This window comes from Blastocystis sp. subtype 4 (assembly GCF_000743755.1).
Source record: "Blastocystis sp. subtype 4 strain WR1 chromosome Unknown seqid_0116, whole genome shotgun sequence".
NCBI classification, from domain to species: Eukaryota; class Bigyra; order Opalinata; family Blastocystidae; genus Blastocystis; species Blastocystis sp. subtype 4.
The window spans coordinates 13,798-30,568 of record NW_014569431.1 but is presented as its reverse complement, the minus strand read 5'-3'; the positions used below and the strand labels follow the sequence as shown (position 1 = coordinate 30,568).

Genomic DNA, 16,771 nt, shown 5'->3' with positions numbered 1-16,771 from the left:
GTTCTGTGTGGATCTGTTGAAGGTGAGAATATGTAAAATGAATGAGCAATAGAACAATGGAGCTGAGTTTGTGTGTGGCGATGTTGCTTCTGTCCAATCCCTTTTATAAATGCACTTAGTCAAATCGTAATGGATTCTGTTTCTAATAAACAATTGTCTAAATCCATTGTTTGATCGTAAGATAGAGGAAACATGAAATCGTCCATAACTCCTTCTCTGAGTATTTCGAGAAGTCACTTGATCCTTCATGATAATAATAACCCCATCCTTTAGCAGTCTATTCATCATTCTCTCTTTCAAAAAATACTCGATACTGATGGATGTATCGATGAATTCGTTCTGCATGATCCCGAGTGACTCCTACAGCCACAAGCTGATGCACATTAATGTCATGTCTCTTCTTCTCGATGTACTGAAGTAGAATTGTACGACTTGTGTCGGTGAACGAAAGCCGGAGGGAGGAGGGCGAGAGGGCTAGATAGTCAACAATATTCTACGGGTGGGGCAAGAATGAAGTCATACGGTACACAACTCCAGTAATACTTTACACATCTCGTATGCATCGTGTTTGGCAGCAGGGATATTGGTAGGCACATCCACTAGAATACTAAAGAGATTCACAAGGTCCTCTCGGAAGGAAGTGAAGGAGAGAAAGGACTTGGCTGGTTGGCGTTGAACAAAGGGAGCCGAAGAAGCTACAAGACGAGATTGTGAGCGTTGAACAGATGGAGAACGAGAAACAGAAGAGTGCTGAGTCGGAGGCTGAGAATGAGGGACGACTGAATGTTGTGGCAGTTGAGGACGTGTCACTGCTGACAGTTGAGGACGTGTCACTGCTGACAATTGAGGCCGAGTCGATTGAAAAGAACCCAAACTCTCTTTGGCTGGATTCTCATAATATAACTATTCTGTAAGAATCACTAAATATAGCACACATGATTATTAGGATCTACACCTCCATGCTCCTTATTCTGATGATTGATCAAGTCCATCATAGTTTCACCCACATACTTCTTACACATATGACATAAGAAGTGGGCACTACCATAATGCTCAAATAGCTTCTTCTCAGACAGATAATACTAGAGATCAACGAACTGACACAATTAAGACATTCTTTGGATCATTAATCCCACATAGAAAACAGTGAATATGCTTAGAACGACAGTGAATAAGTACTTCATGAGAATCATACTGGATTATGCCACAAACGGGACATTGCTGAATATAAGACTAGAAACAAGAATCATACAACATGAATTGGTTGGGAAGGATCCTTAGCAATCCCATTAAGGTGAGATTGCAAACCCTAGATGTTATATGAATAAATGTATTCTCACTGGCTGAAAATACAGTTTGAGTTCATATGGAAACATTCGACCTTGACTAGCACACAACTGACAAATCGACTTATGGTGCTCCTCATTCAGGTGAGCCCGAAGTGTAGCCACAGTACCATAATCGACGATGGTCTGTTTTCCATATTCCTGCTCATTCACTTTTCCAAAGGGAATCACAGGATCACATACAACACAACGCATTAAAAGCAAATCAAGGAACCATTTCTCGACAATCGCATTATCAAAATCGATGTCATATTCCTTATTGTGCTTAAAACGATACTCCTGTTGCAAGTCATTATACTTCTTTCGGGGAATTACCGTTAGAATAGGTGTTCTAATGTCTTCCTATTGTTGAGAATTAGTCTTACTCCATACCTTGCAATATGGACACCTTCGGTTTTTAAACAAAGCAATTTCTTTGAATATGCATATCCCACAACATGTGTTATGATTACAGGGAAGGACGGCACGTACATCAATTTTATCACAGCAAATACTGCACTGCATAATATAGAAAAATAAATGGTAAAAGGTAGAAACCTACTGAACTTGGACTAACAAACAATAACTACTCTAGAAATGAATTGTCTGTGATTCGCCATAGAACAAGTAGAGGTGATAAAGACGTTGTTGAATTGGTGTTAGTCTCTCGACTTGAAGTGGATCATTCGAATAATCCTTCATCATGTTTTCTGAGAAAGCAGAATCAATCTGCATCTTCATTCCTGGTGTTCTCATAACACGAAGTGTGTATGACACTGTATCAGACCCGATACCTCCACTTTGTCTCAGAATGTACTCATTGAGGTTATTTTCAACCATAGGGATAGTAGTTTGGTCCATGGTACATTCGATCTAGTGATGATTTCTCCAGTGAGCATACAATAGTGAAATTGGAAAAGGTGATCACAGTTGATGCGGGAATGGTTGTATTTAAGGAGAATTGAATGGTTGTATCATATCTATTGGAATACATAAATCATAATCTCACTTCTGATGGGTGATATTGGAGTAGCAATTGGTACAGGGCATTGTTTCGGTCTGAACTGAAATCATATTCCGTGAAGCGAAGGAAGTATTGGCACCAATTCCTGCTAGGATCGTGCTAACTGGAAGGATCGCTTTCCAGTGATCGGAATGGAGAGGATACACGGATTCTGTTCTTCCTAAGAGTGGTATCAAATCGTTCATTTGGAAGGAATCTGTTGCTGAAACATAGGCTTCCGTGTGATTGTTCTTCACACACTGCATATATATCACTTTTCGTGGTGCTTTTGAACTGAATATGATACTGAGAACTTTCTCTTGTTGTCCAGGAATGAGTTCCCAAAATGGGATTTGTGCTGCATACAGAACAAGAAGAAGTGTAATGAGCGTGAACAGACGTGAAATAAAGGATGGAACATGTGTCTTTCCTTCTACGGAGAGGAGAGAAAGGAAAGGAGAAAATGATACAAGGAACGGAATGAAGTGGAGATAAGCAATAATTGCTTGACTCATTTCTACAAAGAGTGAGGGAACATCTGCCATCTTTCCGTATAATGGGCCCATAATATCATTCAATGGCCTTGTGACGTATCCAATTACAGCGAAAGGGATCATACAATTGAGACACAGGAGAAACCACAGCCCTAGAGTGGTATATGCTTGTCTGTTGCAGGACTCGATGACTCCTAGTGTGATGAAAGTGGATATGACATAGCATAAGGGGAGAAAACTGGATCCCAGCCGAAGATATGCCATCAGAACTCCAATGATAGTGGTGAACAGTAGGTTATTGTAGAGATGACAGCGGAGTCGTTGAGTGGGTGTGAAGGATCGATACAAGACATTATCCAGGAGAGAATGGACGTTAAAGGCAACCAGGATGGGAAGAAGTGAGTAGAGAATAAGAGCGAACGGTGATGAGGAATACCAGAAGAGACCTGCCTTTAATACCTCACTGATTAGAAGTGTAAGCATTCCAGCTGTTAGTATAGCAGATCCATGAACACATATTATTTGAATCAATCCTTTGAGAATTGAACCTCCTCGATGATACACACAGAAACTCAGAACAACACATAACAGAGAATTCCAGAGTAGAATCATCGTGTTTTTCGAGAGAACCACCATGAATAGCCCACATACATCGAAGAATACATTTCCTTCTGTATGACCAGCCCTTTGCTGCTGAAGGAGATCCAATTGGAGGATAGCTGAAGTCACAGCTAGGACGTTGTCTCCCATGTGTTGAATCTGACCTTGTTCCAGATGGTCCATATCATCATGAGGAGTGTGATAGGTGAAGCCATTTTTGATAAAGGCGAAATCAAGGCCAGAGACATCGTTTAGTTCGTCTTGATAGATACGATAGTCTGTATCAGCTGGAATGATGTCTTGATCAAATACATCTTGACCAATCACAGTACCAAAGGGATGTGGAGCATGTCTACATGGAATTCACCACTTATCTTTACTTCGCGAAGATTCGAAGAACCCAGTCATTCTTTTGGGTTGACTGAAATAATAGCTCAGCTCCTCCACTTCCCATAGCCTCTAGGTTAATGAATCCAACGACATCCTTAGCCCAACGATGATTGGAAACAAAGGCGTGCGAACCTACCAAATAGGTCTCTTCTGCTCCATTCAGAACAGCGAGTAATCGACTCTGATATGTATATGATGGCTGATTGACAAGACATCGAATTGTCTCCAGGATTACGACAACAGGCACTCCGTCATCGCTAGCGGCAGGAGAACGAAATGCACTATCATAATGAGCACCAAGGAGAAAAGCAGGAATCCCATCTGTGACAACTCGATTTTCCAATACATGGTTAGGTGTAAGACTAATAACAACGTTTGTAATGTTTAAATAGACATTGGTGAATTGGGTGTGAACGAAATAATAGGAAAGAGCGCCTGATTCAGCTTCAAGTTCGACTTCTAGTTTCCATCCATTCTTCTCTGCAACAGACATAAGAGATTGAATAACATTCATAAGATACTGGGGAGTATCTATTTCATTGCTTTTCATTCCCACCTCCCTAACGCCAATCTCGGAGCTGAGACGATTGAGAAGTTGAAGAGCTCTTGTTTCAGAAAAGACGGTTTGATTTGTTCCAGAGAAAGGAGTGGGGAGACGATGGACTGATTGAGAGAATCCAATCATGACCCATGTGAAACTGGATATAACATTGAAAGAAGATCGTACCCAATAAGCGAAAGCTGAAGAATAAACGGAAGGATGTTCATGAAATACAATGTGTGGAACGAAGATCGGTCAATCAAATAGTGATAGTAATTCTACTTAATTGATTTCATGATAATGAGATCAAGAATTAATTGTTATTGATTGATTTCGAAGTCTGAATAATTGCAGTACATTAATAATTGACAATTCAAATGAACGAATAATCAATTTGAATATATTATGGCAAGAATTATGATTTGTATAGAAATTGGTTTTTGGTAATTCTATTCTTGATTATGCTGGACATAGTCAAATACAGTTGTTTTGTTCATTTGGCAAACAACATTTGATACCAGATCAGTATTGATGAGACTCTTAGGGAAGGGGAAAGAATGAACAAGAGGCCTTAGATTTGTTTGGTAATGCAACAGTTTTGAATACAAATCAATTCTATGAAAATGAGTACTTCAACAAACTAATATGGCTTTCCCACTTGCTGAATTACTCCATTGTTGATATAGTAAGCAAATATTCCTTCTACAACATTTCAGCAGCTATCCATTTCAGTTCGTTGCTACCTTACTTCCTTTTATATCCAATGCAATCCATAATCAAGTGATCCACTGAATGACCGCTTATACTATTTTAAGCTCTCTTCTTTCTGTTCTCTAGGACTAATCTATCAAACTGAAGTGAAGATGTCATTCAAATTTCTTCGTTATTTCGTCCCATCTCGTGGCATCATTTAAATTGCCTCAATACCAATGGACACTCCTTTGTATCATGGAGCCCATGACGATTATTGTGGAGCCTGCTTAGGAAAAGGGATATTATTATGTTGTGATTTCTGTTCTTGTACGTATCATCCAGCATGTCTAAAACCTCCACTTCTCTCGCAACCAGAGGAGTTCTGGGTGTGTCCACACTGCACCGGTTTGGAACAAGGTGACTGCTCACTTGCTCTAGTTTAATATTATAGCGAATGGACAGCAACAAATGCGTGATCGCTGTAATACTCAGGAATCATCATCTAGCTTTCACAGAGTGCAAAAGAAAGTTAGAATGGACTCATTAAAGTGTTCCTCTATCAGATTTTTAAGAACTAGAAAGGGAGGAAGCGTCTCCTCCAATCATATATATACTAGTGGATACAGAGGGGTATATTCGCGTTCGGGGAAGTGGAATGCACAGATTCAATATAATGGAAAGAAAGTCGTTGGAACCGTTCGTTTGGAATGATCTCTAGTATTTGGGTAGTTATTCATCCGAGCAGGAAGCTGCTCGTGCATATGATATAGCAGCAAAGCGTTACCATGGAAGTAAAGCAGTTTTGAACTTCCAGTCTTCTGGAGAAGGAGCAAGTCGAAATCCCTTTCAGATGAATAGTAAACCGACTTCTCGTCATGGATCTGTTCGTTCAGGTGATGATTACGAAGAGCCGGGACTAGAATATACTTCTGGGAAAGGTACCAACATGGATATGGAGGATCGACAAACCAATGCAAACTTCTGTAGAGACTCTTCTGAGATGTTACCTGTAGCCTCCGTAATAACCTACGCATCACCGGAAGAAAGTGAGAGTGTTTTAAGGGACAATCGCAGGGAGTGTTCGTTGTAAAGCCCTGACTTTAGCGTTGCAACATTTTCTATTTTCGAGCTGTTGCATATCTGTACTATTCATCTGTTTTGTTGTCACTAATTGATTTGCCAAAATGCCGAAGACTCGTATGACAGCTCTTGATGTACGGGCTTGTGTTAATGAGTTGAAAGCCACTGTTTTAGGGGCCAAAGTCACCAATATGTTGTGATTGCATCAAGCGTTAAGATTCTAGTTATGATGTTTCTACAAAGGCGTATATCATTAAGACTGTGAAGTCGGGAATCCAACACAATATTCTTCTTGAATCAGGTGTTAGGCAAGCAGTTCTAGGTATGATTGATTTTCTAGAATCCACGCAACGAACTATCTCCATGACAAAAACCGTTTCCCCAGTGGCTTTGCTCTGAAGCTGAGAAAGTATATAAGAAATCGACGCGTTGAGGCAGTTCGACAGATTGGTTTTGTAGATAATGAAAAGTCGAGTGTGATTGTAGGATCGTGTTGTTGATCTTGTATTTGGCAATGGGGAAACAACCTACCATATTATTCTGGAATTGTATTCTGGAGGCAATATTATTTTAACGGACTACAAATTTGAGATTCTGGCTTTGCTTCGTGTGTACTCTCTTGCCGATGGAACGGTTGTGGGTGTTAAGCAACGCTATGATGTTCAGCCGAGTAGAGAATCCTTGAGTATGATCATTTGTAGAACAAGAGAGTCCTTTTGAATCGATTGCAGCTATGACTCTCACAACGATCTCTGATCTAATCCAGTTCTTTGTTTCTCGTTGGTCCGAACTGAAATCCAAGGAGAAACAAATCCGAAATATCTTACTAACCAATAATCAGTTTGCCCTTATTGGTGGAGCCTATGTAGCGAATGCATTGCGTAGTCTCCAGCTGGATCCTGCTTCTACCACAGTCGTTATGGATAAGTTACAGGAACCAGCATTCCAACAGGAACTTCTTAACCAGCTCCAGGGTGAGGCTTGTGTCGTTGAGAATGCGTTGAAGGAGCCACATGGATTTGTTCTCCGGGATCCATCATTACAGAAGCTTCTGGAGACCCAAACACTCCCTGACACGACTATCGAGCCATATGTGGACTATAGTCCTTTCCGGCTTCAGATTAGTGGAGAGGAGAGTTGTGTAGAATTCAAGTCGTTCAATGAGGCTCTGGATGCTTACTATACAAACGAGGAGAGTGTAAAATTGGTCCAAAAGTTAGCTAAGGCACGTGAGACAATCGAAAAGAAGGCTACAACAATTGCAGAGAAGCAAGATTCACGCGTACAAGCATTGCAAGAGGAGATCCGTGCATTGGAACACCGAATTAGTGTTTTGTTTCATCATCCCGATGTGGTGAATACTGCTATTGTGGTAATCAATCAGTATCTGAGCCAGGGAATCCAGTGGAATGTGTTAGAAGAGCAAGTGAAAATGTTTAAGCAGAAGCCGTATAACGTGTTTCATCACATTCAAGCTTTGGATCTGGAACACAATCGAATTCGACTTCTGTTTGAGAATGAGGAAAGTGATGATTCAGATGAGGAGAATGAGGATCATTCAAGTAGTGAAAGCGAAGAGGAGAATGATCGCCATTCAACACGGGTCACAGTGGAAGTGGATCTGAGCTGTAACTGTAACAATAACATTGCGTTGCTGTATTCTCAGAAGAAGGAACTGATGGATAAACTGGAGAAGACACGATTAGCAGCACAACAGGCCATCAAAGAAGCAAACAAACAGCGTGATAAGGAGCTAAAGGTGGCTGAGCGTAAACAACCCTCCGAGGTGGCACGTCGTCGTCAGAAGCGTTGGTTTGAGAAGTTCGATTGGTTTGTTACAAGTGAAGATTATATTGTGGTAGCAGGTCGAAGTGGAGAACAGAATGAACTCCTTGTTAGCAAGTATCTACGGAAGGGTGATATCTTTGTATTGGATAGAAATAGGACTGATTTGTAGATGCATGCAGATGTTCATGGTGCAGCTACTGTTATCATTCGTAATTATATGTCGATTCCCTCGGGACAGAGCATCGAAACCTGTCCTCACTGTGCAGTCTCGTTGCTGTCCTTACAGCAAGCTGCAGTCTTCAGTTTGTGTCACAGCGTGAGCTGGGATAACAACCTGATCAATAAGGTATATTGGGTGAATGCTCAACAAGTCAGCAAAACAGCTCCTACGGGAGAGTATTTACCTACAGGTAGTTTCATGATTCGCGGTAAAAAGAATTATATGACTCCATTTAGACTGGAAATGGGTTTATGTCTTCTATTCCAGGTATCGGAAGAGAGTATGGCTGCACATCGTTATGAACGCCGTCGACGTGATCTGAGTAATGAGGAGTGGGATGAAGTACTTGCGAAGGGATGTGTGAGTGGTGTGGAGACAGCAGTAGATCAATTGGTAGAGGACGATGGTGTGGAGGACGAGGAGTATTCTATTGAGGTGATGGATACTGTGACAAAGACATCGAAGAAGACCAAGCCTGTAGTGCGAGTCCAGCAAAGTCGCAAAGTGGATGGAAAGGCCTCTAAGAAGTCGCTGAAGGGAACAACCAAGAAGTCTCGTGCAGCAGCAGAAGAGAGGGCGGAGATGGAGGCCTTAGCAGCCGAAGAAGAGAATAAATTGAAGTCACGATCGAAGGAACCGACTCGAAGTGAACGTCGTAAGCAAAAGAAAGCAAAGAAGTATGAGGGTAAGGATGAAGAAGAACGAAAATTGTTGGAGGTGCTGTACGGTCATGCCTCACTAGATTCCATTCTGAAGGATATCAAGCCTAAGGAAGTTTCTGTTGTCGAACCCCTGACAGTAGATGAAACGACAATGGATCCTGCAGAACTGCTTCTGCAGGATCTAATCAAGGCGGAGAAGGAAGTGACCGAGGATGATACTTTCTGTTATACTTGTGGAAGCAAGGAGCATGATCAACGACATTGCCCTGAGAGCTGGCGAGTGATTGAAGGTATTGAAGATGGATTTGTAGAGAAGGAGGATAATGCCAACAAGGAAAAGGAAGAAGAGGAAGACAAAGAAGAAGCAGTGGCATCTGAACGTGAGCAACGTGATACTGCTGATTTCCTTCTGGACTGGACGTATATGCCTCGCGAGGGTGATGTGATTCTTCATGCTATTCCAGTGTGTGCTCCATATATGGCAATTGCAGAATATGGATATCGAGTGAAGTTAACGAATGGAAGGATGAAGAAGGGTGCAATAGCGAAGAGTGTGGTAGAGATGTGGCTGCATCTGAAGTCAACAGAGGGAGAGAAACGTGCGATTAAGCAATTGCCTATTGAGGACCTCAGCGCCATCATTTTGAATAATTCGAAGGCAATTCTTCCGGAAGGGTCGAAATCAAAGAAATGAGGTTCGAATGCTTGTTTATAAACACTACTTCGCTAATGAAAAAAATGACCTGTATTATGGAAACGTATCAATTGGTAGGATTACTGCTATTCGTAATAGTCGTTTAATAGAATACCCAATTACGAATGACAAAGAAGGAAAACCCCTACGTGGACCTTATTGGGAATTTCACGGTGAAATGTCATGGTCGTCTGCTATTCAATCAATCGGGGGATAAGTCAGTTTACTATTCGTTACTCTTAGTAAGATGTGTCTTGGGCTACCTGAATGATAGAATGTACTCCCTCTTCTAATTCTTCTCTGTTTTGGCATTCCTAGCCTTATGTATCATTGATTATGGAATATAAGAGATAGAAAATACACAAATTGGTATTTAGTCGTCATTTTGATAGTGCTAAATGTTTTGTATGTGTATTTCATTTCATTTATGGATAGATCTCTTTATTTCTTGTTGAGAACATGGCTGACAGAGCCTGGAATCATTATGAAGGATCCAACCTCTACTGATGAGACTCTTCCAGAAGTTACACTAGGTTGATGTTACGTGGAATTGTAAATCTTAGATCAGCGGAGAGTTGGGGGTCTTATGGTGTCTATTAAGAACTCTAAAGAGGAGTACATTTCGAGGACACTGGGGGTTCTCCCTGGTTTGGTACTGTGCTTTCTATGTTAATCTGACTAGTAGATTAATGAACAGAATATAGAGGGCAAAACTTTAATGCATGTAGCTGCTCAAATGAACAAGCCTGATGTAGGAGTTTGTTTAATGGTTTATGTGAAGATGGTTCGTCTTTTACTCACTTATCATCCGGATCTTACCATTCACGATGCGTATGGTTTGAAAGCAATTCATTATTGTGCTTATGAGAATGTATGGGTTGAGAGTACTTTATTAAAATAGTTAAGGGAACCATTTGAGATGCTGTGTGGGGTTCAAGGCCTAACTGATGTTGTGGAGATGGAGGTAGGCATACATTTTCTATTTGTTGTTAGTCACTCCGTCAGCAGCTGGTTCGGGAGGTGTGTCAGCGGATCCCTCGTTATGATGAGATTCGCAATGTCTATTGTATGGATGATGATGCTCACACAGAATTCACTCGGATATCTGATTGTTTTGATTCATATCCTCTCTCTGAGGAGGAGAATGAAGTGACTGTAGAGAAGAGGGATAATGAAAATGCTGATATGATTGCATCAGATGCTGAAGCATCCACAGAGTCGGTTGTTACTGCAACAAAAGCTACTTCTGGATTGTCCACTGTGACTACTTCAGTACAAGCTCCTTCTACAACAGATGGAACAGTGGAAACAAAGATACAGACACAGACAGTATCAGATATCCCTCCTACTCCAACAGCTCCAGTAGCTTCGACTCCATCGACCCCTTCATCTCGCCCTCACCAACAGTCATATCTCTGTAGACACAACGATCATCTCTGTCCTGTCAAACGGTGTACATTCTGTCACATCTATACACCTCCTCGTGCTTATCATTGCCGCTTCTGTGATGTGTACCAGTTATCTCTCTCTCTCACTCCTAGCTGTGTCCGTAACTTTGACCATCATTGTCCTTGGGTCTCGAATTGTGTAGGGCTGCGTAATCACAAATACTTCATGTGGTTCCTTATCACAAGTGAACTTTGTTGTCTCTTTGGAATTGGTGAATTAGCCTACTTCTTTACATCTCTTCTCATTGTCATGCTCAAAGAAGTATTTCTGGAAGTCGACTTTTATCAATAGACAGTCTTCAGTCTGATTGATTTTATCCTACAGAGTTGGTCTCAGATCATATACTTGGTGTTTTGTCTTGGTCTGTTCGCTCCTATGATGAATCTTGTATTCTATCATGTTGGTCTTGTAGAGGCTAATGGTTTGAATCACATTTAGTCAAGTCATAATATGACAACGCATGAGGAGATTTCACTTCCAACGAAGAAGACACGGAAGATGAATCCACATCAGAATTACTATCCCAATTCTCATGGCTTCCAGAAGAACCTGCGCTACACCATGTGCTATCCAGCAATCCCTTCTCTTGTTAGTATTCAAGGAGCTTGATTCTGTACTCTCATTTCTTTGTTGTAAAACGCTTTCTCTGAGACATCGATGATTACGGGGATTTTCCACTTTTAAGGCAATTCATCAAAAGTGTACAATAGAAGATGTCAATCCCTAGTCTGTCTTTTTCGCTCTCTCATCATGCATAGATGAAGATGAACTGAGAAGAATGAGTAACCAGGAACTCAGTGATATGATCGCCACGATTCAGACTCAAAACCGTTCTTTAGTTGCTCTAATTGATGACCAAAAGCGCCAACATGAAACTAAACGGAAAGAAGTAGAGGTATTAGAACAGCAACTGAATCGAGGTATCCGTCTTCCTTATCTTGTGGCATCTATAGCCGAAGTAAAATACTTGTTATTTGATATTATATGGTAGGTTATTAGTGTTCCTGTTGAAGATGATGACAACTTGGCAAAGCCCGTGGAGAAACAAGAATTTGAAGAAGGTGTAATTATGAGTACAATTCAAAAGAAAGTAAAGTCAGAAGTCTTCTTGTCATCTAGAAAGTCTTCGTTGCAAATAAAGGAATGTTGTATGGAACAGAACTGCACCCCGGAGATTTGGTGGGTATTAACAAAGATACATGCATGCTTTATCAACTGTTGCCTACAGAATATGACAAGCGAGTAAAGTCGATGTTACTAGATGAGAAGCCAACAGATGATTATTCGGATATTGGAGGCTTGGATAAACAGATCCAAGAATTACAAGAAGCCGTGGTATTACCTCTTACACATCCTGAACTGTTCCAGCAGCTTGGAATCAAGGCTCCTAAGGGTATTCTACTTTATGGTCCTCCGGGTACTGGAAAGACGCTTCTGGCTCGTGCTTGTGCTAAACAGACTGATGCTGCATTTATCAAGTTGTCAGCCACGATTCTTGGCCAGACTCATATCGGCGAGGGAGCCCGTGTATGTGTTTCTGAGTTAAATGACATATAGATTGTACGAGACTGTTTCTCGCTAGCAAAGAAGAAGATTGAGGAGACAGGAGCACGTGGTAGTATTATTTTTATTGATGAGGTGAGATTGATAAGGGAGTTTCATGACTAGCTTGATGCTATTGGTTTAAAACGAAGCGGTGATGGAGAAGGAAGCCATGAGTTACAGCGAACCCTGTTAGAGTTGCTGAATGCAATGGATGGATTCAGTAGTGATAGTCGTATTAAGGTGATTGCTGCTACCAATCGACCTGATATTCTGGATCCTGCCTTGCTCCGATCAGGTCGTTTTGATCGGAAGGTAGAGCTACCAAATCCTAACGAGGAGGCTCGTGTGAAGATTCTACAAATCCATAGTCGTAAATTGGTATTGAACAAGGAGAGTAGGTGAACAGAGGCATATTGAGTGTAGGCATCAACTTTGAAGAGATTGCTCGGTGCACAGAAGATTTCTCGGGAGCCATGTTGCGTGCTGTGTGTGTGGAGGCAGGTATGCTGGCTCTGAGAAGAGGCGCCTCTTCGATTGAGCATGAAGATTTTATGGAGGGCATTAGTCAGGTAGCTGCTCGAAAGAAGGCGAATCTGATGTATTATGCATATATGTGTTTCTTCAACAAAAAGAGGAAGGAGTGGTTGATTTTGGAAGCGTTTTGGAACGCTTCTTCACAATACATACAACAACAATAATCACAAGAAGAATCACTATAACAATGACAGACACAATCAGAACCCAGTTGGTTGAGGACGGAGCGATATCACCCCCATCACAGCCTTCATCACTAAGTTTCACAAAGTCTTTCGAATCAAAACGAATTCCTGTTTCTGTTGCTTCAATCTTAATAGTTTCTTCCTTCCCAAGATATGGTTTAAGCGACGCAAAAGCATCAGAACCATCAAGAGTACAAGACATCGATCTATCAATAACACATGGAATAAATACCATACGAAACATCTAGTTCACTCATAACAGACCAGTCTGTTGAACATTTCAACGAGTTGGCGTACATTGAGCCATAGATTCCATAGACATGCTGGATGATGGATTTTCCTTCGATCGCATCCTCCGATATAGAAAAGGAAGACTCAGGATAGTAATGATAGGTCCATCCGAGAAGAAACGATTTATATTCTGGATCAGAATACATCAGTGTCTGTAACTTGAACGAAGTAATTTGGGTCCCATCTGAAAACAGTTGGAGATTCTGGTAAGAAAGAGTACCTATAAATCATTTTTCAAACAAGCAGGTACTATTTCCTCCATTATACGAACCGCACCCTATAAATGAGTCTTCAAGAGTACAGGTCACATTCACGAGCACTTCCAATAGAAAGAACAAGAAGAAGAGTTAAGAATTCCGTCTGAAACAAACACGCCATCCCATTAAGAAATCTATGGTCCTTTGAACATCTCCCTGAAACTGGTGTAAAACCTGTAGTACATGATCATCGACAGTAAATCCCATGTCCTCCATCTGTTGGATCGCATTTGGGTATCGAACACGAATATCACTCGGACTAAGATTCTCTACAATATGGTGGGTTCCCATTCCAAATCCGTCCATCGGGAAATAATTGCTAGGGGGTTGCAACTGCTGCACAAACTGGAGATTCTCCTTTGTGAACATCTGCTTGAGGAATTGGGGATCATTCAGCATAGAGGCCAACTGCGGGTTCGTCTTCACCAAGCTTTCATACATCGGAGAGACTTTCAGTAGCTACCGTTCACTCAACACTTTCTCACCTACTTCAATCATCAATTCAGGATTCGTTTCCACCATATGATTCACGAAGTTTAGATTCTTCATATCATCTATAGAACTACCTCTCATTCCTGCAGGACTCCCAGGGGATGAAGACGGCTTCATAGCCGGTGAAGGGTGGTTGTCCCACAGGTTTGGGATGGTTGCCTGCTGTGCCATAGCAGGATCTACACTCCCTTTGTTGGCCAGTCCTCTCCGTTCCTTCTCCCTTTCAAGTGGTTCGTAGTACTGACTCATCACACGTTCCAACATCGCTTCACCTCCAGGAATCTCTCCGATTTCATTCAGAGCGTTATCTGTCTGACGCTGAGCCGCCTTCATAGCTTCAGGATCCGTCATCATCTCCACGAGTTGGTCAATGGTGGCAGGATCATGCAGCATAGCTTCCATTTGAGGGTTCTTCTCGAGAACGTTCTTCATACCAGGGTCCATCTTCAACAACGATAAGAACAATTCTGGTTTTTCCGTCATCATCTTTCTCATTGCATCGTTAGCTCCTTTAGCTGTACCTGCATCAATTGAAGGCCACTCCCCAGACATTGACATGAAAGAGTAAGGATGTTGTGAGTTTGTTTCCGATGATGTTGATGATGACACTGGTTCTGGACGTGAGGGCTATATGTAAACATCAGATACAAAAAGAAACCGATGCAGAAGGGGAGGAAGAAGTCTGAACAGGTTCACTGACCTTTGGTGTTGTTTGGGTTTTCTTCTTCATTACAACCATGTGCACAATACTTCCTTCAGTAATTCCTTGACATTAGACGAATGAAGAAAACAAACCACAATCCTCCAGAATGGCATCATCTTTCAATATCTTTCCTTTGAAAACCAATGTAATCAGATCGCTTTCAACCGACTGCCTTTGTGAGATCAAATCCTTTAGTTCCTTCACAGTTGACTGTAGATCGACTTCAAATACAATCTTTTCAGCTGTTGTAAGTCGCACAAACACCGAAACCATGTACTTCGTTTAATTGAGAACATTCATCATTGGACAAAAGAAGTGGCTATTATTGGTTTTCTTCTATACTGTGTCCATTTGTTTCCCATCTCCTTCTATGACCGATAGGAAGGTGATATAACAAACATTAGTGAAGAGTCAACAATGATAACAAGGGCAGTCTCTGTCAACCTGGGCACGTATACACCTTAGATGTTCAGCTTAGTACGCTTCCAATGACGACGCTTAGCATTGTATCTACAACACAGTTAGAGAGAGGAACGAGGCTCCATTATAACTCATACCTGATGGTGTTTCCAGTACGAAGACGGAACCACTGAGGCAGAGGACGGTTCTGTCTCATCTTCTTGGCGAGAATTCTCTTAGTGCGGAAAGACTTCTGAGAAGGCTATTGAATGGGTTAGAAAAATCAAATGAATTTCAAAAATGGCACTTACCATTATCAACTTGTTGACTTTGATAATCTATGAAACGAAAAGGGACAAAGAAATCACCAAGGGGATGAATAGAGAATATTAATAAACAAACACGGATATAAAATATTACCCCATCTCATTCCTTTGAAAACAATTATCACACACAGCACACGCTAAAAGTATATAGTTTAATGACGCTTCATAACAGGTGACAGAGACGGAGATGTCTACAATTAGTACTAGATACTACTCTTACAGTCCTTCTTGGAGGCGAACCCTGTGGTCTTTTTCCATGGTCCAACTCATCTAGACGTTTCTTTTCCTCTTCCCAAAGCCGTTTCTTTTCTTCCTTCTTTCTCTTCTCTTCTTCTTGCTTCTCTTGCATGCGCCGTAGACGTTTTTTCCGTTCTTCTTCCTCCTTCTTTCGTTTTGCAAGTTCTTCTTGCTTCTTTTGTTCATCCTTCGCCTTTAGTTGTCTCTGGAACTCTTCTCGTTCTCGTTTCAACTTTTCCTTTTGCTCCTTCTCCCGTCTGTCCTGTTCATTTAGACGATTACGAATGAGTTGGGTGCATTCATTGCCTCTCTTCTTCCTCCGTAGTCCTTCTTCCGTATATTGCTGAACTGTTGAGCGAATTCTTTCAATGGTACGATTCTGTTCGTCTTTTGGTTGATTCACAATTTCCTTTCTTTCTTTCTCCAGATACTCAACATACTGGGTATATCGTTTATTTTCTTCTTCCTCTGCTTTTGCGAATTCCTCTTCATCACTTGATAGCAGATCATTCTCTCTTTGAATCTTCTTAAACCACGCCTCACGCTCCTTTCGTTCTTTTTCATATTGTTTTGCTGCTATTTCCTGTTGTTTACGAATCGCTTCAAGATAGGCCTTCTCATCTTGCTCCACCTCTATAATGAATGCTTCGTTTTCTTTTGTGAGATCTGGTGGCTCGATAAGGTCTTTCAATAAGATAGAATTGAGCAGGGTTATAATGTCAATAGAGTTAGCAGTCTCACTAGGTCCCTCAGTTGTAGCAGGGTCAATAGGCTCTTCAGCAATACCAGGTTCCTTGGGTTCTTCAACTGTACTAGACTCGACAGGATCTTCAGTAATAACAGATTTATTAGGTTCTTCAGTT

At 41.3% G+C, this 16,771-nt stretch overlaps 7 protein-coding genes across 7 annotated transcripts; 4 read left to right on the top strand and 3 right to left on the bottom strand.

Annotated features, from left to right (window-relative positions):
• Positions 1-157: 157 nt before the first annotated feature.
• JH06_1953 (hypothetical protein) lies at positions 158-1,945 on the bottom strand (the record flags this gene model as incomplete). Its single annotated transcript, XM_014672060.1, is given in 9 exon segments — positions 158-277; positions 308-493; positions 544-903; positions 936-1,082; positions 1,099-1,233; positions 1,253-1,309; positions 1,341-1,688; positions 1,712-1,837; positions 1,916-1,945. 9 exon segments carry the CDS (start codon positions 1,943-1,945, stop codon positions 158-160), a joined length of 1,509 nt encoding a protein of 502 aa, XP_014527546.1.
• A 385-nt stretch (positions 1,946-2,330) lies between these two features.
• JH06_1952 (endoplasmic reticulum metallopeptidase) lies at positions 2,331-4,362 on the bottom strand (the record flags this gene model as incomplete). The annotated part of the gene is made up of 2 exons (XM_014672059.1): positions 2,331-3,774; positions 3,803-4,362. 2 exons carry the CDS (start codon positions 4,360-4,362, stop codon positions 2,331-2,333), a joined length of 2,004 nt encoding a protein of 667 aa, XP_014527545.1.
• A 920-nt stretch (positions 4,363-5,282) lies between these two features.
• Positions 5,283-6,136, top strand: JH06_1951 (hypothetical protein; the record flags this gene model as incomplete). The annotated part of the gene is made up of 5 exons (XM_014672058.1): positions 5,283-5,463; positions 5,498-5,594; positions 5,625-5,733; positions 5,765-6,029; positions 6,060-6,136. 5 exons carry the CDS (start codon positions 5,283-5,285, stop codon positions 6,134-6,136), a joined length of 729 nt encoding a protein of 242 aa, XP_014527544.1.
• A 94-nt stretch (positions 6,137-6,230) lies between these two features.
• JH06_1950 (hypothetical protein) lies at positions 6,231-9,490 on the top strand (the record flags this gene model as incomplete). Its single annotated transcript, XM_014672057.1, has 6 exons — positions 6,231-6,319; positions 6,351-6,429; positions 6,462-6,581; positions 6,613-6,796; positions 6,828-8,053; positions 8,084-9,490. The coding sequence occupies 6 exons, from the start codon at positions 6,231-6,233 to the stop codon at positions 9,488-9,490; spliced, it is 3,105 nt and encodes a 1,034-aa protein (XP_014527543.1).
• A 35-nt stretch (positions 9,491-9,525) lies between these two features.
• JH06_1949 (palmitoyltransferase) lies at positions 9,526-11,548 on the top strand (the record flags this gene model as incomplete). Its single annotated transcript, XM_014672056.1, has 12 exons — positions 9,526-9,564; positions 9,601-9,732; positions 9,765-9,814; positions 9,845-9,895; positions 9,926-10,023; positions 10,054-10,142; positions 10,176-10,361; positions 10,392-10,454; positions 10,484-11,001; positions 11,032-11,200; positions 11,231-11,347; positions 11,378-11,548. 12 exons carry the CDS (start codon positions 9,526-9,528, stop codon positions 11,546-11,548), a joined length of 1,683 nt encoding a protein of 560 aa, XP_014527542.1.
• A 169-nt stretch (positions 11,549-11,717) lies between these two features.
• JH06_1948 (26S protease regulatory subunit) lies at positions 11,718-13,182 on the top strand (the record flags this gene model as incomplete). The annotated part of the gene is made up of 6 exons (XM_014672055.1): positions 11,718-11,897; positions 11,931-12,029; positions 12,059-12,466; positions 12,497-12,577; positions 12,608-12,878; positions 12,908-13,182. 6 exons carry the CDS (start codon positions 11,718-11,720, stop codon positions 13,180-13,182), a joined length of 1,314 nt encoding a protein of 437 aa, XP_014527541.1.
• Positions 13,106-15,219, bottom strand: JH06_1947 (ubiquitin domain containing protein; the record flags this gene model as incomplete). The annotated part of the gene is given in 8 exon segments (XM_014672054.1): positions 13,106-13,156; positions 13,199-13,409; positions 13,423-13,714; positions 13,868-14,210; positions 14,241-14,305; positions 14,318-14,870; positions 14,902-15,008; positions 15,039-15,219. 8 exon segments carry the CDS (start codon positions 15,217-15,219, stop codon positions 13,106-13,108), a joined length of 1,803 nt encoding a protein of 600 aa, XP_014527540.1.
• Between the last annotated feature and the right edge of the window lie 1,552 nt (positions 15,220-16,771).